The sequence below is a fragment of the Heteronotia binoei genome, chromosome 21 (assembly GCF_032191835.1).
Source record: "Heteronotia binoei isolate CCM8104 ecotype False Entrance Well chromosome 21, APGP_CSIRO_Hbin_v1, whole genome shotgun sequence".
NCBI lineage: Eukaryota > Metazoa > Chordata > Lepidosauria > Squamata > Gekkonidae > Heteronotia > Heteronotia binoei.
The window spans coordinates 94,222,984-94,249,916 of record NC_083243.1 but is presented as its reverse complement, the minus strand read 5'-3'; the positions used below and the strand labels follow the sequence as shown (position 1 = coordinate 94,249,916).

General features: G+C 43.8%; 1 protein-coding gene across 1 annotated transcript in view; it reads right to left on the bottom strand.

Moving 5' to 3' along the window:
• The window catches only part of MYBPC3 (myosin binding protein C3), a 123,489-nt gene extending 97,408 nt beyond the window's left edge, over positions 1–26,081 (bottom strand). The window contains exons 1-2 of the mRNA XM_060261684.1: positions 25,938–26,081; positions 22–288 (exon numbers count right to left, since the gene is read on the bottom strand). Of these exons, the coding sequence (XP_060117667.1) occupies positions 22–288; positions 25,938–25,962 (292 nt within the window). The 5' untranslated portion in view covers positions 25,963–26,081. The remainder of the gene's footprint in view (positions 1–21; positions 289–25,937) is intronic.
• Between the last annotated feature and the right edge of the window lie 852 nt (positions 26,082–26,933).

Here is a 26,933-nt window from a genome sequence, read left to right as displayed (position 1 = left end):
GGTCTGTGGCAGGCAATCTACCTGGTTCTTTGACTTTCAGTTCAAACTTGACCTTGGAACTTCCAGCAATAACAGCATATGTTACATCATCCTCTTTTCCAGCATTATTAATGGTCAGTGAGTGCTTGTTCCCCTCCGACTTTACGACATACTTTTCACTTGTAGTAATTTCCACACCATTTCGCTGCCACTTCACCTTGATGCCTGTCTTCTCGGTCTCAGCTTCAAATATAGCCACTCCTCCTGCTATAACATCTGTTGTCTTTGGTTTCTTGATGAAAGCTGAAGCTAAAGAAAAAGATGTTTATTTTTCTTCAGCAACAACATGGTTTTAAAAAAAAAGTCTGATCCTTTCTCCAACCTTCTCTTCTACCCATTGTGCATATGAAGTTTCTTCAGGTAAATTTAAATCTGGAACAGACTACTCTTGGGGTGAGGACAAAATAAATTATGCTCAGATACTTACTCAAATCTTACTTCAGCTATGAGCTCATCTAGACAGGGAGGTGGTATTCCGGTATGACTGACCGGAATGATTTATACACATCCCTGTCAGTCAAACACATTTCATCAGTCTTTGGCCAAAAGTGCAGTAAAACCTAAGTGTGTTTGAAAACTTGGCTTCTGATATCAGAAAACTGATATAAGCACATTATGTTTTTCACTGGTCAGAAACCTGATTCACCTGCATTTATATATTAATCCGCTTTATACTGAGTCAGCTCAGTAGTATCTATTAAGACCCATTGGTAGCTGCTCTCAAGGGTCCCAAACAGAGAAAGATCTTTTCTAACATCTGCAGCCTGAAAACGTCTAACTGGAGATTTGAATTTTCATGCGCATACTAAGAATCTGACACAGCAAATTTGCTGAAGACATTTTTTACTCAGGAATGACCTCTCTTCTCAAGCCCTGATCCCTGATCAGAAAAGCCTGTCCATACAACTCTATGGTATGTTAGTTGACTCTGGCATGTGAGACTGTTACAAATCATCTGATTACTTTACTCCATGTAAATACGATTTAGGACTATTGAATAGCTATATTGTATAGTTCTAAACATCCATCTAAACATTTATTACTTCAGCTGCTAGGGAGAATGAACAGTAAAAATAATAACTGGACATTTTGAGAGATTAACAGAGCAATCATAAGCAGTGTTAACACTCTTCTAAATCCATTTAAGTAAATGGGCTTAGAAGGGCAATTCTTTTTAGACTTGTACTGTAAAGAGCATACAGGTATCATTTTGAGTTTCAACTACCATTTAGTTCCTGTAAATAGCCAGCATTCATTATTCTTGTCAAACACACACTAAATTCCCATAATAATTCCATTTCTATTGTGTACCTATCACTGATGTCAAAACAAATCTACTGCATGTATTGCTTAAATTAAAATTTCTCTAATTACACTGAATTTCCTTGAAATATTTGGCTATATAATAGCCTGTGACATCGTCAATTGCTGTCTCAAAAACACTCCCCTTGGCCAGTGGCAGAGTTCAGCAACAGAATAACCTGATTGGATTAAGCAGGTTAAATGTAGGGATATGTGTAGAGGTATGCATAACAAAATTCATGAACCAAACCACTGGTTATGGCTGTTACAGTGATTCACCAGAACAGGAACATAAATCTAGGATTCTTTTTTTTTTTTTTTGGGGGGGGGGGGTATGTTCGTATTTTTTCATGTGTGTGTGTATGTCTGCACCTGGAAGTCATGTCAGCCTTTGGTGACTGACCCCTACTGGGGCCCTGGAGGATATTCAGGGAGGTGGCTGAATAAGTCTGCCCCACTTCCTGACTGGGTATTTCAAGGACAGTCTCACATCCAAATACTAACCACAGTCAACCCTGCTTAGCTTCCAAGATCTGATGAGATCGGGCTTGTCTGGACTATCCAGGTCAGGACATCAAATCTGGGATTCTTGAGAATAATGAAACCCCTACTCTGAGCAATTAGTGGTTGTTTCTCCTCCCCCCCAAGGTCATGTGCTTACTAACAGGGCAGCGTGAGCTTGTGATTTTCTTTGATTCTATAGATTTCCTGGGCAATGGCTTTTCTCCCATCCAGACAGACCCTAGCAAGGGAGGAGCATAGAGTATTTCCAACCAATCATATTTGGAGACAAACTGCAAAGAGCTCCCCCCCACAATAGAAATAAATGGAGATAATAGTGCTAGTGCTCAGATACACCTAATTTGGGGGTCTGGAAAAAAAAAACACCTTAGTCCAATTTGTTGAAACTTGAGGGGGAGGTGTCCTTAGAATAGAGAGAGAGCTATGTTCTGTTCAAATTTAGACCTGTTATCTTGACAAACAGCTGACCCAAACCCTCCAACAGATTCCCCATTGAAAGTAAGGATTCCAAAGCACTGCAACCTGAAAAAGCAGACAGATTTGAATCCCAAACCAACAATGTTGTACATGGATATAAACAGTTATGGAAAAAAATCACCCTCAACCCCAGATATGAAAATATAATATTTTTTTCTTGGCTTACAGCACTATTTACTTGTACATATAACCAGTTTAACTGGCTTATACACAATAAAGAATATCTTGTGCATAGGATTATTGATTGTTCAGATGTTATTTTATGAAGGCAGCTGTTTCTGCTTTTATTCTGGTCTCCAGCTGGAAATTTAGCATATGTATTTATTTCTTTATTTACTTCTTCTATACTGTGCTTTTCTCCCCAATAGGGACCCAAAGCAGCATATATTGTTCTTCTCTCCTCCTTCTTATCCTCACAACTACTTGTTTTAAATTGTACTGCTCCTAAAAGGGTAATAGGGAAAAAAACTGTTATGAATTTTCAATCTTGCTTTTAGCCTACAGATGCTTCAAAATGCGTAATCACTTTAACAACCTTTCCTGTTCATATATCATGCGTATTTAAGCTATTAACACTATCATTTAACACTTATTCATTTTCAGTTTTTATCAATCCAGATGTCTGTTTTTCCTGAATTGTTCTTGTTAATTTCTGGCTAAACTCTGCTGAGAATTAGCTTTGCACATTCTTACTATTATGTTGTGCATTGTTTGTGAGGTATTTGGAACTCACATTCTTTGATATCCATTGTAATTTTTGAAACTGTCATAATGCTATTGTGATTAACTCTACTCTTGAAAAATAATAATTGGGTCCTGTTGAGAGAAGATATACCTTGACTGTGGAAGTGATTCACTACATTCTATACACGTCTTTTTGGCTCATGAGGAGACATATCCTGACTGTGGTTTACTAGTTTATATATACATCTTTTATGGTTTATTGATGGGCTTATGTTTTTGCCTATTATGTGTGTTATCATATTGCAATTCTTCTATGTAATTTCTGGCTTTTTTTTGCATTTACAATACATGTTATATTGCTTTATTATTTCTGGAGTTGTATTATTATTGTTCTTGGGAAGTTCTGTGCAGTTCTCTTTCTGTCTTGCCAGCCCTTGTTTTTGCTATACCCAGGAAGAAACAGCAGGGATATAGGAAGATCAAAGAACTGAATGGGTGGACTGTACTGTGCTGCAGTGCAGCATTAGCTTCTTTCAGCTGAGAGAGAGATATTCCCTAGATAGCGAACTTTGAGAGCAAAGAACTGAGAGTGTCTAAAACCAGCAATAAACAGTACAGTTGGGAGCCAAGTCAGTTTGGAAAAGTACCACTGAACTGGCAACTACCAGTTGGCGCCTTTCCCCATAGCACTGGGGATAAAAAGATTTAGAGAAATATTTTTGTAGAAGCCCAATCGTTATCACTCACCCTCAGTGCAATCCTAAGAATGTATACTCAGAAATAAATCCCACTGAGTTCAGCGGTACTTACTCCCTAGTAAGAGTGCTTCGGATTTCAGTCACTGTTAGCCATAAAACTACCCATAAATATGTTAATCACTTGACAACATTGTACTTGTAAAAGTTCCAACTTCTGATGGCAACTTTTCATGCTATGCTACTAGCAGGAACTTACTGCTATGCAGCTGCAGATAGTTTCAGAGGAGAGTCTGTCTGTCTGTCTTTCTGTCTGTCTATCTATCTACATATATACACACTATTAATAAGCATCTCCAGGGCTTTTTTTGTAGAAAAAGCCCAGCAGGAATTCATTTGCATATTAGGCCACATCCCCCCGCACCAAGCCAGCTGGAACTGCATTCCTGTGTGTTCTTGCTCAAAAAAGGCCCTAAGCATCTCAGTAAAAAGACTGAAAATGCACACTTCAATCCAAAACTTTACTGTGGTTGTCATATTACATATATGCTGTGTGCATTTACATGGTAGATAATATTAAATAAATTGTTTTTTTATATAGTGCATGTTAGTTCTACAGTGTCATGTACCCTATAACACACCAGTTCCAACAGGACTCAATATATTTCTTCCAGGAGAGTAGTCATGTTACTTTGTTTCTGCCTAATATCTAGCCAAAGGGTCAAATCTACTGAAACCCACAAGCAGCTGACCCCTGGAAAGCAAGTGCAGCTCCTGACATGGGATCATGAGGGCTGATTCCACGCAGTACTTAATAAAGTAATATTTTCCCCATAATGGGCAGGATCCTGTTACGTTTCTACTTGGAAATAAATCACCTTCAGCAAAGGTCCTGTTTCTCCAGACAACAAACAATCATCAGATTTTGTTGGGAGAGTGAAAGGGTGGAAGTGAAGTGCTGTTTGTTTACTTCACAGAAAATCAAAGTCTCTGCTCAGATTTTTATCATTGTTAGAATGCTATTAAAATATCATCAAAAAGAAAATAAAGCTCAATGACTTGTCTTGCTATAAACAGACTTTTCCCCCACTCTTTAAGTGCAAATAAATGAAAATTTATTTCTAAGAGAAGAGAATGGGCAAACTCTGATAAACAGATTGTAATAAGACTGGAAAATGACAATATTCATTCTTTAAAAGGGAAATAACATTGGGAAGCCTCAAAGACACTTTCTTTCACTGTTTACATGGAAATGTGTAATTGTGTCAAAGCAGGGCCGCGTTGACAGGACACTGATTTTTCTAGGGTTGCCAAGTCCAATTCAAGAAATATCTGGGGACTTTGGGGGCAGAGCCAGGAGACATTGGGGGTGGAGCCAGGAACAAAGGTGTGACAAGCATAATTGAACTCCAAGGGAGTTCTGGCCATCACATTTAAAGGGACAGCACACCTTTTTAAATGCCTTTCTTCCATAGGAAATAATGAAGGATAGGGGCACCATCTTTTGGGGCTCATAGAATTGGACCCCCTGGTCCAATCATTTTGAAACTTGGGGGGTATTTTGGGGAGAGGCACTAGATGCTATACTAAAAATTTGGTGCCTCTACCTCAAAACATAGCCCCCGCAGAATCCCCAATACCCGTGGATCAATTCCCCATTATTCCCCATGGGAATCGTTTAGGGTTGCCAAGTCCAATTCAAGAAATATCTGGGGACTTTGGGGTGGAGCCAGGAGACTTTGGGGGTGGAGCCAGGAGACATTGAGGTGGAGCCAGGAACAAGGGTGTGACAAGCATAATTGAACTCCAAGGGAGTTCTGGCCCATCACATTTAAAGGGACGGCACACCTTTTTAAATGTCTTCCTTCCATAGGAAATAATGAAGGATAGGGGCACCTTCTTTTGGGGCTCATAGAATTGGACCCCATGGTCCAATCATTTTGAAACTTGGGGGATATAGTATCTATACTTCAGTATAGATACTATACTGAAAATTTGGTGCCTCTACCTCAAAAAACAGCACCCCCAGAACCCCCGAAACCTCCAGATCAATTCCCCATTATACCCTATGAGAATCCATCTCCACATAGAGAATAATGAAGTACTCAGCAGACTCCCCCCCCCCCCCATTTCTGGCAACAGTGAAGGGGGATTGGCCTCTCTACTCACGAGTTGCTGCCAGCTTCTTCAAAGTAACACAGACACCCCATCCTAAGAGGAAGCCTTTCAATCAGCGACTGAAGCCTCTGGCAGTAGAAACACACATGGTCCCCTGGGGGCGGAGCTCCCCTCCTTCATTGGCCAGACTCCCCAAGGAGATGCCTGTGGCAGCCAGAGAGAATGCAAGGATTATGAGTCCCAGCATTCACCTCGCGAAGGGAGGCTGGACTGGAGTGAATAGCAGGCCGGCGGTGGGCGGGTCTTTGTGACCCGGAGGAAGGGAGAAGCCTAAAGGCTGCGAGTGAGGGAGTCAGACAGGGAAAGAGACACCGTGCCGTTTCCCCCCCCCATCCCCCCGCTTCCACATTTTTTGAGAGCGGGGGAGGAGGCTGCTAATCCAGGGGTCTCCCGGCAGGGCGGGGGGTTTGGGAAGCCTAGAATTGTTCTCCATAGGGAATAATAGAGTGCCCAGTAGACATTTCCCTCCCCCCCACACACACTTTCTAAAGCAGGGGGAGGGCCTCCAAACCAGGGAATCCCCTGCCCCCTCCCTCTCTCTCACACACAAATACTTACTGGGTCTTGTTCCTGCAGAACTTTACTTGATCTGAAAACAAAAGCAAAACAAAGGGAGGGGCCGTTCTCTGAAGCCCTTCCTGTTTCTTGCTCAGCCTTAAAGGCACATATTTTAAAAATGGACCTGCAGGAGCTCTAAAACTACATGATGGCTGTGGGGGGGGGGGCTTTCCCCACCGACCAGCTGGCTGGGGGCGGGGAGAAACCTGTAAAAATGGGGGATCCCCCACTGGGACCTGGGGATTGTGAAGCCTAGATCTTTCTCCAATCTTGGGGATGCCGTAAGTTTGCAGAAAAATCTTAAACCTGCAAGAAAAGGGAGGGGGGCTTAAAAAAACAAATGTAGTGCTGGAGACCCCTGATACCAGAGCACTGCCGAAAGTAATGGATGACCCTAGAAACCTGGGGCTTCCTCAGTCAAGTCTGTGAGCCCAAAAAGGCCTCATGAATGGAGACCAGGAAAACTTGTGGTTATAAACAATTTTATTACTAACATATGGTAGCAAAGTTATATCTATATCTTACAACTTAAAAAAAAGGAAAAATTTATCTACCCCGTATCTTACTTTCCCCCCGCCCCTCCCCCCGTTACTTGACCCTCACCAGTGTTATTTACTTAAAAAAACCCCAAATATTAAAGGTACCCTTAACTATTAAAAAACCAAAAGTTATACTCTTGTTTTAAAAACTTAATCATTATCAAAGATTGTCCAATGTCCCTTTATTTTCCACTCTTTTTCTATGTATCTTCTGAACTTCTTCCACTCCAACTTAAAAAGTTCTAAATCATAGTCTCTTAATATTCTTGTTAATTTGTCCATTTCACTCCATGACATAACTTTTATAATCCAGTCCCATTTCTCTGGTATTTTTTCTTGCTTCCACAACTGCGCATACAATGTCCTAGCAGCTGAGAGCAAGTACCAAATTAAAGTTCTATCTTCTTTTGGAAATTTTTCCATATGTAGTCCCAACAGAAAAGTCTCTGCAACTTTATTAAACTCATATCCCAAGATATTAGAAATCTCTTGCTGAATCATCTGCCAAAACATTTTAGCTCTTTCACAAGTCCACCACATATGGTAGAAAGAACCTTCATGCTTTTTACATTTCTAACACCTGTCTGGCATCTTGTTATTCATCTTTGCTAATTTCTTAGGAGTCATATACCATTTATACATCATCTTAAAACAGTTTTCTTTAATACTTTGACATGTTGCGAGTTTCATAGAGTTCTTCCACAAATATTCCCAAGATTCCATCTTTATTTCTTTATTTACATTAATTGCCCATTTTATCATTTGAGATTTCACTGCTTCATCCTCTGTAGACCATTGTAAAAGTAATTTGTATACTTTCTCCAGAATAAACAATTTTTATTAGTAACATATGGTAGCAAAACTATATCTACAACTTATAAAAACTTAAAGTAAAAGAAAAAAACTTTCTACCCCATATCTTACTTTTCCTCCCCCCCATTACTTGACCCCCGCCAGTGTTATTTACTTAAAGGAAACAAATATTAAAGGTACCCTTAACTGTTAAGAAAAACCCAAAAGTTATATTCTTAATTTAATAACCTTAATCATTATCAAAGATTGTCCAATGTCCTTTTATTTTCCACTCTTTTTCTATGTATCTTCTGAATTTCTTCCACTCCAACGTAAAAAGTTCCAAATCATAGTCTCTTAATTTTCTTGTTAATTTGTCCATTTCACTCCATGATATAACTTTTGTAATCCAATCCCATTTCTCTGGTATTTTTTCTTGCTTCCACAGCTGCGCATACAATGTCCTAGCAGCTGAGAGCAAGTACCATATTAAAGTTCTGTCTTCTTTTGGAAATTTTTCCATTTGTAATCCCAGCAGAAAAGTCTCTGCCACTTTATTGAATTCATATCCCAAAATCTTAGAAATCTCTTGCTGAATCATTTGCCAAAACATTTTAGCCCTTTCACAAGTCCACCACATATGGTAGAAAGAACCTTCATGCTTTTTACATTTCCAACACCTATCTGGCATCTTGTTGTTCATCTTTGCTAATTTTTTTGGAGTCATATACCATCTATTCATCATCTTAAAACAGTTTTCTTTAATACTATGACATGTTGCGAGTTTCATAGAATTCTTCCACAAATATTCCCAAGATTCCATCTTTATTTCTTTATTTACATTAATTGCCCATTTTATCATTTGAGATTTCACTACTTCATCTTCTGTAGACCATTGTAAGAGTAATTTGTATACTTTTGAAATTAATTTCTCATTATCTCCAAGCAGAACTCTTTCCATTTCTGTTTGCTCCTTCCTCATTCCTTCAGTTTTGATATCATTCTCCACCAAACTTTTTATTTGTTGCATTTGAAACCAGTCATATTTGTAACTCAGTTCTTCTGCAGTTTTCAGTTCTATTTTTCCACTTTGTATTTTTAGTAGCTGATTGCAAGATAGCCGTTTTTCTTTGGCTGTTTTAGCCGTTATCTTTATCACTTCAGCTGGCACTATCCACAAAGGTCTCCTCTCATCACCATATTTCTTATACTTTATCCATGCATTTAGTAGATTACTTCTTATATAATGGTGAGAGAAAAGGCCATCCATCTTCTTTTTCCCGTAATATAAGTGTGCATGCCAGCCAAATTTTTTTCCATGGACTTCCAACACTAAAAGTTTTTTTATTAACAACGTTATCCATTCTTTCATCCATACTAAACAAACTGCTTCATGATACAATTTCAAATCTGGTAATTGGAATCCACCTCTCTCTTTTGCATCTGTCAAGATTTTCATTTTGATCCTTGGTTTCTTCCCAGCCCACACAAATTCAGAAATTTTCCTTCGCCATTTATCGAACTGTTTAGCATCTTTCACAATAGGAATAGTTTGAAACAGATACATTATCCTTGGTAGAATATTCATTTTTATTGCAGCTATTCTGCCCAGCAATGACAAATTGAGCTTGTTCCATTTTAGCACATCTTCCTCTATTCTACGCCATAACTTCTCATAATTATTTTTAAACAGATCAATGTTTTTCATTGTTATCTCCACCCCTAGGTACTTTACTTTAGAAGTAACTTCACAGCCCGTTAATCTTTGTAATTCTTGTTGTCTATTCAGCTGCATATTCTTACACAAAATTTTTGATTTTTCTCTATTTATAAAAAGTCCCGCCAACTCCCCATATTCTTGTATTTTTATTAACAACAAAGGTGTTACTTGTACAGGGTTTTCATTTATAAACATTATATCGTCAGCAAATGCTCTATATTTATAAGTACATCCTTTTATTCGTAAACCTTTTATATCTTTTTCTTCTTGAATCTGCATCAATAAAATTTCAAGAGTCATTATAAACAATAATGGTGAAAGCGGTCAACCTTGTCTAGTACCTTTACTAATTTTCATTTCTTCTGTAAGGTCTGCATTGACACACAACCCTGCCCTTTGTTCAAAGTATATTGCTTGTATCATTCTTATAAAGCTTTCTCCCAACTCCATCTTTTCCATTACCGCAAACATAAAGTCCCAGCTTAAATTGTCAAATGCTTTCTCTGCATCTGCAAAAAATAATGCTACTTCTTTTTCTGGATGTCTTTCATAATATTCTACAATATTTACAACAGTCCTAATATTGTCTCTTATTTGTCTTTTGGGAAGAAACCCTGCTTGATCTTCCTTTACAAAATTTATCAAATGTTGTTTAAGCCGTTCTGCCAAGATTCTTGAAAATATTTTATAGTCATTATTTAGTAACAAAATTGGTCTATTATTTAGTAACAAAATTGGCATCTCTATCTTCTTTAGGTATCAAGGAAATAACAGCTTCTTTCCAAGTATTTGGTACATTCCCTTTTATTCTTATATTCATCAGCTTCTGCAATTTTGGTATTAATTCATCTTTAAGAGTTTTAAAATATTTAGCTGTATATCCATCTGTCCCAGAAGCTTTTCCATTGAGACCAGGAAAACTTCATTTTGGAAGGCTTGGGCTGCATAGGCAAGGTTGATCTCTGAGAGACCTTCCCCCCACTTCTTCAGATGGACACAATGGAAAAATACAGGAATGTGCCAGCTTGAATGGATAATCCCTTCAATGTCTTTCCCCTTCCAGTGACCCATCTTTATCTTGTCTTTGTCAATATCCTGCGTGCTATCCCATTGTGATGTTATTACATTGTTTTCTGGGAATGTCGAAACTAAATTGTCACCTAAACTGCCCTTCCTGAATGGCCATACAGGTACAATTTTCACCTTTTGCTTTACCTCTAGACACCTATTGTAATGACCAGGTAAGGCCATCATCTCCCATCTCCCCACCATCAAGCCCCCACGAAGAAACTTCCCCCTTCCAACCCTATAACTACCCAAGTCTGGAGTCACAGGGTGTGCATTCTGTAAAGCTCCTTCATACAGTTTGAGCCCCCCCATTACCCTTTGTAATATGATCTATTGGGCGTGTCATGCTGGTCATGCACGCTCTCCTCTTATTTCTCCTTTGCTAAATGGATGTCCTTCAGCTTCTAGAGAGGTAGTATATCTTGTTTGTCTTCCCTTGTTTTCAGCTATATCTCACCCCTTTATTTCTTAGGTCTTGTGTGCATGCTTAATATAGTTTATGTGTATAAGAATGTTTGTATCGCAACATCTACATTATCTTCAATAAACAATTTCAAATTTCATTTTTGTGTGGAGTTATTTTCTGAGCTATCCGACCTCCGTATCATTGGTAAAAGATCTCAGCTCCTCGAAGCTCACTTTGGGTATTCCAGACAATTTCCCCATTTAAAAATAGGAAACCCAATGCACTTCTTGTAACACCCCCACTATGCTACCAGCTCCACTCTCCACAGTTTTACCAGTTAGAAGCTGAAAGGAAAGTTTAAGCAGGGCAGCTACGGTGGCAATATGGAGGTGGGCAAGGAGGTTCCTTCTCACTTGTTCACTGCCTCAGTTGCCCTCCCTAAACTTTCCTATCAGCTTCTTAATTGGTGAGGTTGAGACAACAGTGCTGGAGGAGTGGGGTGAGAAGGAAGAAGAAGAAGAAAATATTGGATTTATATCCCACCATCCACTCTGAATCTCAGAGTGGCTCACAATCTCCTTTATCTTCCTCCCTCACCTACTGTGAGGTAGGTGGGGCTGACAGAGTTCTCCCAGAAGCTGCCCTTTCAAGGACAGTTCTACAAGAGCTATGGCTGACCCAAGGCCATTCCAGCAGCTGCAAGTGGAGGAGTTGGGAATCAAACCCAGTTATCCCAGATAAGAGTCTGCACACTTAACCATTACACCAAACTGACTCTCCAGTGCTGTTCCACACAGTCTCACCTATTAGAAGCTGATAGGAAAGTTTAGGGATGGTGGCTGAGGCAGTGAACAAGTGAGAAGGAGCCAACTTGCCCATTTCCATACCACAACCATAGCTGCCCTTGCTAAACTTTTCCATCAGTTTCTAACTGGTGAGGCTGCAGGGAATGGCACTGGAAGGGAGGGGGCAGGGAGCTCACAACCCAAACTGGTACATTTTGTCGCAGGTCTCACTTATAGCATAAACTTAGAAGCTCATATTACAATACATCTAATTGCCTGAAACCTATCACAAGGCTCTTTATTTATAGCCTTGTGGCTTATTTGGCAAGGGCATGGCAACTTCTCCTTCTGTCTCAGTGGTATTCCCAGTTGTTGTGTGCAGTCTCTTGGGCTACCTGTGGTTTTCTTGGACTCTATAACAACACAGTTAGCACCTTGAAACGTGCTCAGAAGGAAATAGGAAGCCAATAGAAATGGGCCACTGCATCTTTCTGTGCTGAACAGTTGTTTGCATTTTCAGGAACTTCCTTACCCCAAATATAGGGATTTCTATTTCAAGAGATGCCAACTCAAATCTGGCTGGATACAAGAATGTGATTTTTAAGAGATAATCCAAACACTTTTAATTATTTGCATGTCTTCTATTGCCTGTGACTAGTGTTATATGTCTAGTACAGAAGGTGGGGAGACATACTAATTTGATTGCTAAATTTTTCATATTAGGAAAATATCTGGCAATACGCTTGAGTTCTATATATGGAATTATGAAGTGCATTGGAGAGGAAGCTTGTAAACATTTTGCTCTGGAACCATATGAAGTTCCTATAAATTCCATAGCTGAAACAGCAACTGCACTTACAAGCTTAGCTGGTCCTTGATCTCAAGTTGTTAAGACTCTCTATCTTGCATTCTTCTTCTCCTTCAGCAGCTGAGATTGTAAATTCCAGTAACATGAGTAAAACTCTGGCAGTGAAGCATGCACAGACACACAGTGGATTATTTGATAAATTTACATATGTAACAGTTCTGAACGTCTGTTATCCTGCTGCTATAATAATGCATAAAATAGAAGAATTTTAATCTCTTTTTAGAGTATCAGGTGAATATTCAGATTATCACTTCTGAGTTTTCAAAAAGAAGACTGGTTTAATTTAGCAAATTTAGCAAAAATATTCCAATCCGAGCCCTTAAATATCAACATTCATGTGCCTGCAGCCTGCAGCGTAGCTGCTAGGCTGCAGAGGCACGAGTTTGCCTCCCCAGACGGGGAGAGTCAGGGGGTGCCCGTTTAGGCACACAGGCTGGGAGGCATGGTCTGGCTGAGTAACGGCCAGACCTGCGCTCCCCTCAGTCTGCGCCGGGTGCGACGATCAGCAGGACGTCTTTAGAAGGGCTTCTCTGTCGGCTGGCTCTTTTTGATGGCAGATCGGTCGGCGGTGTGTCGGTGGCTCAGGCAGCAGTGGTGGATGCGTCGGGGGAGCGTTCATCATCGTCGGGCTGTGCTTGTGTCCTGGCTGAGTCTTTCGGGGTGTTCGGAGGGTGGTGGTCAGGCGTGGGCCTTTGGAGTGCTGCGGGCTGTTCTTGTTTAAGGTGGGCTGATCGTGTGGGCGGTGTTGGGTCCCAGGAGGGGGAACTGAATGGAGTTTCTTTAGGGTATTTCCCTTGGCCCAGGGACTGTGTATTCGGATCACAGTTGAGAGCCTGCTGCTTTGCTTCTGTGGGTGCTCTGGGTCTCCCTAATTAACGTAGGGGTTGTTGGGGGCTGGATTGTGGCCTTTGTGGCAGCCCCTTTGGGGGTTGGCCTGGAGGTGCCGCTGGGGACTGGTGGGCGGCCATTTTAGGTTCCCTTTTTGCCCGGTAACAGGGCTGTCGGCCATTTTGGGATCATTCACCAGAGGGGGTGGCGGCGGCCATTTTCTGAGTCCCTGGGTTTGTGCAGTGTTCTTTAGGAGTATTGCATTACCATTATGGCTGGTGGTAAGGGGTCTGGAAAGCCCAAGGGCAAGAAGCTGGCGTCCAAGACACCTAGGGCACCGCCTAAAAGACCTCCACCTCCTGCATCTTCGTCTGATGAGGAGGGGGATGGGGTGGTGGAGGCGAATATTTTGAGCAGGTTGCGGGTGCTTGAGCAAGTGTCTGGTCTGCCTTGCCCTGGTGATCTGGGCGGTGTTGGGACGTCTAGGAGGGGTCGCCAGGCTAACATTTTAACCAGACTTTCTCTCCTGGAGGGCAGGTCTGGTGGTGCTGCGGAGGACAGGGATGCTGGTTCCAGTGGGGCAGACGTTGGGGTTCACCCGCTGGGGCATTTGGATTGCGGCAGCAGTTGTTCCCTCTGGATGGTCGGGTAAGTTGGCAGGTAATTTGCAGGTTGGAGGCGGGCAAGCATGGCCTTGGGGTCCTTGTGGTCCCGCTTTGATGGCGGGACAGGGTTATCCCGTGTCCAATTCAGGCGTGCCTGCTGCGGCGGGTTCTGGGACCCCATTTACTTGGCCTGGGGCTGGTGGTCCAGGGGGTCCTTGCGGGGCTTGTGCAGGCATTGGGCATTTGGGTATGGCGGGCCCCTTTATGGGTGCTCCTTCCCTTTATGGAACGGTGCCTTTTGCTTGTTTGCCTTTTGGGGATGTCACCCTACCGTTGGGCGACCACCTGCTCCCTGCAACGCGTGAGAAAATACTAAAAGGGGAGTATGTTGATATTTTGTCCTTACTCTTTAGGGAGTTGGAAAAAAAAGATAAAGAGGATTTAGATGATAAGGAGAAAGAAAAGTTGAAAAAGAGGAAGGTAGGCAGAACCTGGGCCAATTAGCTTCCAGGTTTTTGCATATATGCGGCGGTGATCGCCTGGGCCCAGCCTTGGTGGGCTGCGACCCTTTTTCAATATCTGGACATAACATATAAGGGCTACACGGCGTTTAGTGGCCCTGCGTGACTACAGTATGACGAAGAGTTTCGGATGAGGGCTGCCCTGTATCCGTCTCTTCCGTGGGACCGGATCCACCAACAACTTTGGCTGCAGGTGATGTCCCCTGCTAGGCCTAATTTGGGCAATCACCCTGACAGCGGTCATTTGGTGAATAGGTCCGCATCATCCATTTTGGCTTCGTCAGGCTCTCCCCGCGGTGCTGCGGGGCAGGCGGTTCAACCCTGCATGCTCTGCTAGGAGTTTGGATCACTTGGGGGGTGTAACAGAAAGGCGTGCCAGTTTAGGCACAAATGCCCCTTGTATGGTGGTTCCCATTCATAACTGCCCCAGAGCCCGGGGGCGTAAGAACCCAAAAAGGCCTGGGGGGAGTGGGGGAGCCTTTCCAGCCAAGAAAGGGTCCCAGCCCGATAAGGGTGGGACCTCTTGAGCGGTGGCTGGCAAGGTATCCTAGGAGGGTGGATAGTTTGTATTTGTTGGAAGGTTTTAAGTTTGGTTTTAGGATCCCTTTTCAGGGGCCTCGAGATCCGTTCATGGCAGGCAACCTTAAGTCAGTTTTGGGCTTGGAGCAGGTTGTCAGAGATAAAATTGCCAAGGAGCTGGTTGAGGGAAGGGTATTAGGTCCCTTTTCACGTCCTCCAGTGAGTACCCTTAGAGTCTCGCCTTTAGGGGTAGTGCCTAAAAAGGCACCTGATGAATTTCGTTTGATTCACCATTTGTCTTTTCCTAAGGGTAAGTCTGTGAATGATGGGATACCGGAGCATTTATGCTCTGTCAGATATACCAGCTTCGACCAGGCCATTGCCGTTGTGAGGCATTGCGGGGTGGGGGCAGAGTTGGCGAAATGTGACATTAAGTCAGCCTTTCACCTTTTACCTGTCCACCCTGATGATTTTGAGCTTTTAGGGTTTTCTTTTGAAGGGCAATTCTACATGGACAGAGCATTGCCTATGGGCTGCTCTGTGTCATGTTCGGCTTTTGAGCATTTCAGCACATTCTTGGAATGGGCTGTGCGGAAGAAAGTGGGTTTGCAGGAGGTAGTTCATTATCTTGATGACTACCTTTGTGTGGGTCCTGAGGGATCAGGGTATTGTGGCCAGCTGTTGGCTGGCTTCGTTGAGCTGGCAGTGGAGCTTGGGGTTCTCTTTTTGGAGGGATGACTTGAGGCTAGAAGCTGAGCTCCAGCTCATGTCTGATGCTGCTGGATCATTAGGTTTTGAGGTCTATTTTCGCGGGCATTGGTGCGCGGATAGTTGGCCCGACTCCTGGGTATGGGTAGGCGTGAACCGAGATCTTACGTTTCTCGAGTTCTTTCCTATTTTAGTCGCAGTTTGGCTGTGGGGGAAGGATATGGCCAATCACACTGTGCATTTTTGGTGTGATAATATGGCGGTGGTCCATATTAATTCCCTTTCATCCAAATCGGGGCAGGTTATGAGGCTGGTGAGGGCCTTCACTCTGCGCTGTTTGCGGCTTAACATTTTATTTTTAGCCAAGCATGTTCCTGGGGTGAATAACGGGGTGGCTGATGCTCTATCTCGTAAACAGATGGAGAGGTTTCGTCAGCTGGCCCCGGAGGCCGACAGGGAGCTGATGGCAATGCCCCAGGAGCTATGGCTGATTGGAGAGCTGAAGCCTGCAGAGCGATAGGTCTAGCCATTGCGCCCAGCACTCGGAAGTCTTACGAACAGGCTGTGCGGTAGTTTGAAGGCTTTTGGGCTGAGGTAGGGTATCGTAGGGTCTGGCCCCTCCCGGTGGAGGAATTGCTCCATTATTGTGTGTCGCTGCGAGGTAAGGGGTTGGCTGTGCGATCCATTAGGGGGCGTCTGTCTGCGTTGGCTTTTGCCAGTAAGGTGCTAGGTTATAGGGAGGACACAGCAGACTTTCGTATTCGAAAGATGCTGGAAGGGTGGTCTAGAGAGGCCGGTCCTAGGTTTGATACGCGGAATCCGGCGTCTCCGTCGATTCTGCATGGTTTGAAGAGGGTGTGGGACGTGGTGTGTGCTTCGTCTTTTGAAGCATGTTTGTTTTATGCTGCGTCACTTTTGGCATTCTTTGGGGCTCTTAGGGTGAGTGAGCTGGTGGCTCAGTCTAGAAATGATGGTTCTGGTAGGGCCCTGCAGTTGGGGGATGTTCAGCTGTCTGTGGGTAGGGCAGTTATTACTGCTCGTTGTTCTAAGACGGATCAGTTGCAGCGGGGTACCGTGCTCAAGCTTGGCAGTTGTTCTGAGCTTGATCTGTGTCCAGTTACAGCCTTGGCTGCTTACTTGACAGTACGGGGTAATCTGGGCGGGTTTTTGTTTATTCATGGGGATGGTAACCCGTTGACGAAACACCAGTTTTGGGCTGTGACGTCCCGGGCGCTGGGTGAGTTGGGGCTGACAGGGGTGCGGTTTGGGACCCACTCCTTTAGAATTGGGGCAGCCTCAACAGCTGCTGCATTGGGGTATTCTCCCACCTCTATCCAGAGGTTGGGTTGTTGGCATTCATTGGCCTATAAGGCCTATGTGCGTCCTTTTCTTAGGCCATGAACGATGTGGTTTGTTGGAATGTTTTGGTTCTGTTTGTGTTTAACTGTTTTTTTCCTTTTTAGATGCTGTTGTTCCTGGCCAGAGGAGCCGGAGCCAAGTTCTCATCTGCAGCCATAGCCACGTGTTTTGGGCCGCCCTGCAAGCATGAAGAACTGCGGTCGGCTCTCAGCTGGGACTCAGCCAGCATGTGGTTATTGAATGGCAGGGGCGCCGTGGCCTCCAGTGGTCGGGCTTGCTGCCTTTGCTGTTTTGGGATAGAGTGGGTCCTCCTCCTCAGGTCTTAATAGTTCACCTGGGAGGTAATGATCTGGGGTTGCTGAAGGGCACGGTCTTAGTTTGGCAGGCCCGTGATGATTTTATGCGCATTCGGGAGCGATGGCCGGGGACCATCATAGTGTGGTCAGCCATGCTGCCCCGCCTGGTGTGGCATTGTGCTTTGGACCCCGCAGCTATAGAAAGGGCCAGGTACAAGGCTAATAAGGAGCTTAAAAAGTTGCTCGAGGAGGGGTTGGGCCACTATTTGCCTTATCCGGACATTCTGGTGAGATGTCTTGACCTCTACATAGGGGATGGGGTCCATCTCTTGGAAAAGGGTAATATGCTTTTCCTGAGAGATTTGCAGCAAGGGTTGCGGGTGGCTTTGGGCCTCCCGGTGGGCACTAAGCCCTAAGTAGAGACATGGCCTTAGTAGTGGCAGGTTTTGGGGGGTTTAGGGCACTATGCGGCCAGGGGAGGACTGTGAAGCATCCCCCTTTTGGGGAATTTGGGGTCTGGCATGATCAACCTTGGGGTTTGAAGACTCGGGTGGAGAATGCAGACTGCAGGGAGACTCGGCTAGAGGGTGCTTTCTGGTGAGACGTGCGTCTGGGTTTGGGCCCTCTGGTGCGGGCCTCCCTGCTGGGCCTGCCCGGAGGAAGCTGAGTCGCTCAGCAGGATAATAGGAGATGGTATTGGGGAGCAATCATGTCCTTGCAGCCTGCAGCGTAGCTGCTAGGCTGCAGAGGCACGAGTTTGCCTCCCCGGACGGGGAGAGTCAGGCGCGTCTGTTTAGGCGCGCAGGCTGGGAGGTGTGGTCTGGCTGAGTAATGGCCAGATCTGCGCTCCCCTCAGTCTGCGCCGGGTGCGACGATCGGCCCCTCCCGCCCTGTATGTTATGTAGGCATTTTGCTGGTTGCTTCTTTGGGAGAGCTGGGTAGGAATTTTTTCACACCCTGGCTGATTGGCGCTGCCCAGGTTGTGTTTTTTGCCCACCCTACATAGCATTGCACTGGATTGAGGATTCGGCTATCGGGAGGTGCTGTTAAATAGGCGGTCACTTTAGTGGCAGGTTTTTTGGGGTTTAGGGCACTATGCGGCCAGGGGAGGACTGTGAAGCATCCCCCTTTTGGGGAATTTGGGGTCTGGCATGATCAACCTTGGGGTTTGAAGACCTGGGTGGAGAATGCAGACTGCCGGGAGACTCGGCTAGAGGGTGCTTTCTGGTGAGACGTGCGTCTGGGTTTGGGCCCTGTGGTGCAGGCCTCCCTGCTGGGCCTGCCTGGAGGGAGCTGAGTCGCTCAGCTCTGGCTGGGGGGCTGGGTCTCTCGCCCGTTATGGCAGGGGAGTGGTCGCGGTGACCCCTAGCCCTGGCCAGGCTGCTGGTGGGGTACCCTTGCTTTTTATGAGGTTAATAAAGTGGCCCAATTTTATTCCAATATTTTGTTTCTGACTTGTTATTCCATCCTTGGGGGCAATTGTTTAATATTTTAGTTACTATTCAAGAGACACCTGGATTTCTAAAAAGATGAGCATTGCAGTCTCTAGCTCCCACACTTCATCTGGGTATATCAAACACAATATGCCTCTGTGATGGTAATGAACGGGTTAACAAGAAAACTAAGGACGCATAGAGCCTGCGTCAGATGATCTGAGGGTGGGGGCCAGAGTGCTCGGAATTCTCAGAGGTGATTGACAGCTAACGGCTGAGGGCAGTTAGTGTCAGACAGAGTCTGAGGGAGACTGCTGAGGAGAGCAGTTGGTTTGAGAAGGAGCTGAGACAGGAGCTGAGGAGAGTCTTCGAGAGAAGCAAAGCTCACTGTTCACTCTATAAAGACAGCCAAGGGGCTGTGTGTGACTAGAGAAGAGTCACAGTAAAAGACCTGGGAGGTCACAGACACAGAGACACTTCTCTTAAGAGCTAAAGAGGTGGTTGAGGGAAAGATGTGGGTCTAGAAGTCTGAAGGGCTGGGAGAAGAGACACCAGTCGACTTAAGGGACTTGGCACATTATACCCAAGAGGCCAACCCAGAATAGTGTTGGAGAGTGAAAGCTGTTTGATCTGTGAAACCTGAGAGACCTAAGGGAACTAGATATAATAAAGCCTGAACTATGAAGAAACTGTTAACTGCTTGAGATACAATATAGCCCATGTATATATTTCCCATTCCCCAGTTGAAAACGGTGTGTGCACGTTAATAAATTTCTGTGGTTTACTTTAAAGATCTCTGGTGCCAGTATATTGGGAAAACTATCAAAGCTGCTGTGATCCCCTACAAACTGAGTTTATATCCATCTGAAAGCAAAACAACCCCCTGAAGAAACTAGTATTGAAAAATCCATATTACATCCACCCCTTGAGTTTCATAGCTGTGAGGTAAAATTCAAGAGGAAGAACTGAGGCGGAAGAGGGGCTGGGGTAGCCATAAGCCACATAAAGAAGCGATCCAGTGAGACCGTGAGGCGCGCTGCTATAGCTTCCTTGAAGCCTATCTACCATACCTAGAGCCAGGAGAGCCAGTTTGGTGTAGTAGTGGAACGCACAGACTCTTATCTGGGAAAACCCGGTTTGATTCCCAACTTCTGCACCTGCACCTGGGTCAGTCATAACTGTCTCAAAGATGTTCTGCTCAAGAGAAGTTCTTGGAAAGCTCTCTCAGCCCCACCCACCTCACAGGATGTCTGTTGTGGAGAGGAGGGGAGGGGAGGGGAAGGAGATTGTAAGTTGCTCTGAGACTCCTTTGGGTAGTGAAGGGCTCAGTGTATATCCAACCTCTTCTTCTTCTTCTATAAAATATTGATGTTGTTATTGGGATGTTGTTTGGGATACACCCAGAAATTTAAAGAGTTCAAATTGCTTCATGAATATCAATATGTCTAATTCTCAGCATGACTGCATCTTTTTTATAGATCTTTTTTACAAAGCCAATAAAAGCCCCAGGTTTCAAAAAACAAATGAAACCCTAAAAAACATATGGGGGTTAAAATCCCCCCAATAAAAGAAACAACACCAAACATTAAAAAAAAATGCCATCTGAGTGTCAGAGTTATATGCAAAAGCCTTGACAGTTTCTAGCACATGCTGGGAAAGTGAAACTGATCTGCCAGGTAGATCATCTAAGTGACAGAAGGTGGCTGGTTGCCAGATTGCATCAGCCTGAGCAAAGTCAGCATGACTCAGCAGGAAGCTGATTGGTTACCTGGCTGGACCTTATGTATAAATGTACAAACACACTTTACTGTGTGTGGGATATGTATGGTGGAGAGCAGCGGAGCACTTTGTCGGATTGGAGAGTGAGAGGTGTAAATAAATTGTATATAGTGATTTTATCTCTACTGTGTGCAAGCCTTCATTCTTTGCGTCACTAAAGACCACCCTCCTAAGCACGGGCGCATCAACACTGAGATCTTAGCGGCCATTGTGTGGCTGCTATTTTGGCCTCCCAGTCCACACCAGCTCCCCTCCTTCTTACCCTGGAGGGAGGACTCAGCAGTGCCAGATCTGGCAGCAACTGTTGGGAACTTACCACACACCCAGGTGTGATGGTGGCTATCAAATGATAACAGACAGTAGTCCAGCAGTAACCACTGTACAATTCACACAATTTGAGTGGGCTGGATTGGCCACCATACATTCACCTGAACGACCTGATACCTAGGGATGCCAGGATGCAAATGTCAACCTCTAGGAGCATTTAGAGGATGGAGACTAGTGTGTCAGTGCACAGATATCACTTCCAGTGCAAATTGAAAGTGACATCATGGGACAGTCTAGGATTCACAAAACTCCATGGTAAAACCATAGAGTTTTGCAAATTCTAGAGTGTCCCATGATAGCACCTCAAGTTGTTACTAGAAGTGATGTCAACACACCAGCACAAAGCTGACCCCCCCCCCCGCAAAAATATCCTTCCCATTTTCTTCCTCTGCCACTACAGGTGGTGATGGGTGTGGAGAAACGCCATTTTAGTCAGTGGTGGTGCTTCATTTGGCAGGGGTCAGTAAATCCCTCAGCAGGCTTTGTAGTCTTCCCCTCACTCCCCCCCTCCCTTCCAGAGCCAAACCAACAGCACTAGGGGGAAAATCTCCTAGAGAGGCAGGAAGTGCTTTTGTTCTTGGCATGTGTGTTAGCAGGAAGAGAAGGGCAGTTGGAAGCCAGCGCTCGAGCGAGCATGTGGTGAGCAATGGAGGCTCCTGCCTGGGAGGCCCCAGGCAGGCAGACTAAGTAAGTAATTCACAAGACAGGGCAAGTTTAGATCAGGGCCAGCAGGATGCGTTGATAATCAACTTTTCTTTGTTATGCTGTGTGCTGTACGGGTGCTGTGCTAATTTTGTAAATGCAACTGTTTTTGTTTTGTTTTTCTTTCCCTATCTGTTTCTCTTTTAAATAAATATATTTTTACTGTTTAAATACTGGCAGTCAATCTCTGTACCACATAGATCCCCAGACCGATTTAGACCACGCTGTGTTGATAAGGGGGCCCCGGGGAAGGGGGAAGGCATGCAGTTGGATAAGGTGCCAATCCTCCAGGGGTGCCCCAAAGAAGCGCTGAGGTCTCTGTGAAACCCAAGTGCAGGGTGGCAGAGGACCTTGAGGCCTGGCCTCACAGCTGGAGAGGGGGATTGGGAGTCCTGTTCCTCTCAATCTGAACCCCAGGACTGAGCAGGTGGTGGCAGCGAGCCCAAGGGGCAGGAGGAGAAATAGCTCCCTCCAGGAGTTGGCGACTCCATAGGGAGCTGGCGGGACCGGGTCTGAAGGCAGAATCGGGCCGGTTCCGCCACAATGGGCAATGAGCTAGGTTGGTGGACAACACTGTAGCTGCCATGCTTTTGCAAACTGGCCAGACTTTCCCCATGAAAAGGCTGCCAAGGGTGGGGGGAGGAGGAAAGAAAGCTGAGAGCCAGCATAGTGTGGTGATTAAAGTGTCAGATCGGGATCTGGGAGACCAAAGCTAAAATAACCACTACTCCACAGATGCTTGCTAACTGACCTTGGGCCAGTCATGCTCTCTCTCTCAGCCTAATCCACCCCATAGAGTTTTGTAAGGATAAATGGAGGAAAGGAGCACGATATAAACTGCTTTGGTTCCCTGTTGGAGAGAAAGGTGGGGAATAAATGAGGTAAATAATAGAAAAGTTGGTTGGTGAGTGAGAAAGAAGCAGGATAATAGGAGATGGTATTGGGAAAAGGAAAGAGGAAATAGTATGGGGAAGGGGACACAGCAAGTCCTTTCAGGTTTCCTGCTTGTTACTTCAGTAAATTTTGAGCCAACTTCCATAAGCAGGTACCGTGTAGCACCTTCTCTAGCCCTGTAAGACATGTGGATATTATTACAGTTGGGGGCAGGAGATCCCCTGGTTTGGAGGCCCTCCTCCTGCTTCAGAGTTATCAGAAAGATATCTGCTGAAGGATATCTGCTGGGCGTTCCATAGGATATAATGGAGAATCGATCCATGAGTATCTGGAGCTCTGGATGGGCTGTTTTCTGAGGCAGAGGCACCAAATTTTCAGCATAGTATCTGCTGCTTCTCCTCAAAAATACCTCAAGTTTCAAAAAGATTAGACCAAGGGGGCCAATTCTATGAGCCCCAAAAGAAAGTGCTCCCATCCTCCATTATTTTCAACAAGGGGAAGGCATTTAAAAGGACCGTGGTTCCTTTAAATGTGATGTTCCTTTGGAGTTCATTCGTCCTTGTCACAACCTTGCTCCTGTCTCCACTCCCAAAGTCCCCAGATATTTCCTGAGTCAGACCTGGCAACCCTATTACAGATGGAGGCAAGTAATGGAGGCTGATAAATAGTGGCTGGGCTTAGAACATATATTGATTTGAACCATGAGGAAAGGCAGGATATATATGTTCTAAATTATGGGCTTTTCTTAATTAACAAACTGACTTCATGACAATAGTGTTTTGTTCTTGCATTAGTGAAGCCTCACCACTTTTAGGGAGTGTTGCCAGCTGGGGGAATTTCTTCCCCAGAAGCAATGAAGGGGCAGAAATTTTGAAAGCTGGTGTTGCATGAGGGCATGACATCACTTCAGTTTTTGGAACCAGAAAAGACATCACAGAACCAGCAATACTCCAGAAATTTGCCTAATTGCAACAGTTTTCATGATAGAGATTTGGAAAATTCCTAGAGCATAGTGCAACAGTGGTTTCCCCTTCCCTTTCACTCCCATTCCTCCATCGAGTGGCTGTATTGACCAAAGGCAGGATGTTAGCCCAGCATAGTAGACAACCTAGCAGTCCCACTTTTAGGGTCCAACTTTTCTGGGATATAGAGAAAGAAGAGAAATAGGCACAAAAGTGAGACACAGCCAAGAGCTATGGAAGGAAGTAAGTGTCTGTTAAATCAGGGTGAAAAAGAAGCCTCTATAACTACCTTCCATTGCTTGCCTTCCTGGCAAAGTGGGGGGAAAACGGCTTTTTATGCAGAAAAAGCCCAGCAGGAACTCATTTGCATACTAGGCCACACACCCCTGATATCTTATTGTTTCACACAAGGCTTTTTTGTAGTCCAACAGGCACTCATTTGCATATTAGGCCACACCTCCTGACACCAAGCCAGTCGAAACTGTGTTCCTGTGCATTCCTGCTCAAAAAAAAGCCCTGGGAGAAATTGTGTGAGCAAGAGCTCCATGTAGCTGGCTGTTGTCATGTTACCCCCAGCTCAAAGGGTCTTGAGGTTATACTGGAGAGTGCTGTGCTATTTCTGGATACACAGATAAAGAGTTCTCTCTCTGAATGAGAATTAGCTTAAAACAATTTTAATATGAACAGAAACTAAAGCATCTTGTACAAAAGTTTCTAACTTTAGTTATAGAACTAATTACATCCATGTGACTATGAGATAAAGCCACAAATTACCAATGCCTTACCACTGTTAAATGCAAGGGAGTATCACTAAATTGTAAATTCTATCGTTATAAGTATTCATCCACACCTCCTACAAGGGAGCACTGCTGCCAAATTAGCCAGGCTGGAAATAGACCAGAGTTGTGTGTATATATGTGAGTGAAAAAAAATGCATTATGTGAAAAGAAAAATATCTTCCCATGATCTGTTAACCAGGGGAATTATGTTTGAGTTGGAATTGAATGTTTAACTATATCTGTGAAGGAATTTTAGTAGGTGTATTTTGTAATGTCATTCATTAGCCCTGTTTACAAGTTACAGTGAATGCACATCTGACTTTTGTACATTACGCTTGATTATTCTTTGTATATGTTTTGAGTAATGCTCATGTTACAGTCAACACATATATAGCCGAATGTGTGATAGAAACCCCACATTTATCCTGGTACCCAGGTTGCATTCATAAAATGAAGGCCTGTTGGCTGTTCCTTACAAACAAATATGTGCATGTATAGGTACATGTGTTCACTATAAGACATGAACAGGAGTATTGTTTTAGCAGGGTTGAGGAAAACTTTAGAAGGGTTTACTTCTAAAACTTTTGATTCTGCATAACTATCAGAGGTCAAGAAGGAAGTCCTGCCACATCCCTAGCAAATTTAACAATTATAAACACACTTACAAACATATGATTATTATATTTACACCTTACTTTGTGTATAAACACTTTTAAAATACCATTTAAAATATGAGTGAAACAGCCATACACAGTTTGAATCATTTATTTGTAAGACACAGTGGTATATCCTGCAAAGCAACCAATACCATATTTGAAACAACCAGATATTTATTAATACAGAGTAATCAGAAACAGGTAGAATGTCATAGAGGAATTTCAGTGGGAAATGACTCTTTTTTAATTCTCTACTGATGAAAGGCTGTGATGTCAACCAATGTATGACATGTAATATTTCAAGCAAAAAAGTTACTCCTGTCCTGGTAACTTCTGTGCTAAACATTTATAAAAAGTGCATACACAGCCTTTCAGAAATACAATAATAAATATTTTAAAAACCAGAACCAAATATTCTAGATTTTTTGACCTAAAGACAATTAAAAGAAAATGAATTATTTTAAGCATGAATCTTGGCTCCCCCTTCCTCACCCAAACATTCTTTTTATGATTTTTTTTTTTGTAACAAGTTAAAATCTGTCCTCACCTTCTCAGATGCTACAAGACGCAATTTTTGTAGGATAAATCAAGATTCCAAACTCCTTCTTTCCTTGCTTGGTTGCAAATTTACCATACATTAATCTGAATGACAGTGAAGAGAAAAAAATATGGGAGCCCCCCCCCCCTTCAGGAGAGGTAGTGTAAGCAGATTCAAGGTGATGAGGAGACAAAAACAATGAGGTGAATGATAGCTGTGTGTCTGATTGCCTTGATTTATCAATCCATATAACTTCCTTCAAAAGAAAACCACTTAATTCCCTCCATCATTGTTGCTAAGACATCTGGCCTTGCTTATTAGAAGGAGAGCTGCTCCATCTAGCAGTTTCCATTCCAACAGGCAAGCTGCATTAGTTCTTTCTGACTTGCAGGGCTTACCTGGTTTCTTTGCAGGTTCAGGCATCTTAGTTTGCCTTGCAAGCTGAAAAGCCAGGATCTGAGTGAAAGGCACAAAGCGACTGAATGACTTTCAAGACTCCTCACTACAGAAATACCATTGGGATGCCCCCCATCCTGCTCCTCCCCCTTGTTCTCCTGTCATCAGCAGCAGCACCTTATCACCAACACAGTGCCCTTGACAGATTTAATCAGCCTTGATAAATATAGCTGGCTTCCATGAGTCAGGGAGCAAAAACTGCCCAGACTGGCCCTGCTATGACTGCAGTTTATGGGTTGAAGGACTTGTGCAAAGCCAGTGCATACAATTCTTAGTCTTTGCTTAGTCTTCTCTCTGTCACATGTAATTGCATCTTCCCTGCTGCAATATCATATAGGGCAGGGATGTCAAAGTCATTTCTTATGAGGGCTGGATCTGACATAAATGAGACCTTGTTGGGCTGAGCCATGTGTGTCCTAAAATGTAATGCCAGGTAACAGAGATGCAAATTTTATAAAGGACACAAACAAATATAATTAAAGATTTTTAAGAACTTAAACAAAGCATGTTTAAAACATTAGCACTCTTGTAGTATTTTATTTAACAATCTCTGATAACTGACACCTCTTGCTCTGAATTATTGCATCAAAATTTGGAGACAATATCTGTGCTGCAGCAATCTTGAGTATGCTGTTCAGATGTGTATCTGTAAGTGGCAAACCTATTTTTGATATATTGACATCCATTACAAAAATCTCATGGTCAATACTCTGAGCCTAAGACCCAGAGAAAAGCATGAAATAACTGGGCATTGTGAGCTTTTGTACATAAGTTGCTTCATGTGCTGGTCAAGAACATGTAAAGGCACCATGGCACAGACTGAAGACTATCATTGATTTTCCACTAGTCTTATGCCACTTTCACACTCCTCTTCTCAGCATGGCTTCTGTTGGATTTCACACTATCTGTCCTGTGGCTGCAACTTGCTCTGCCTTTTT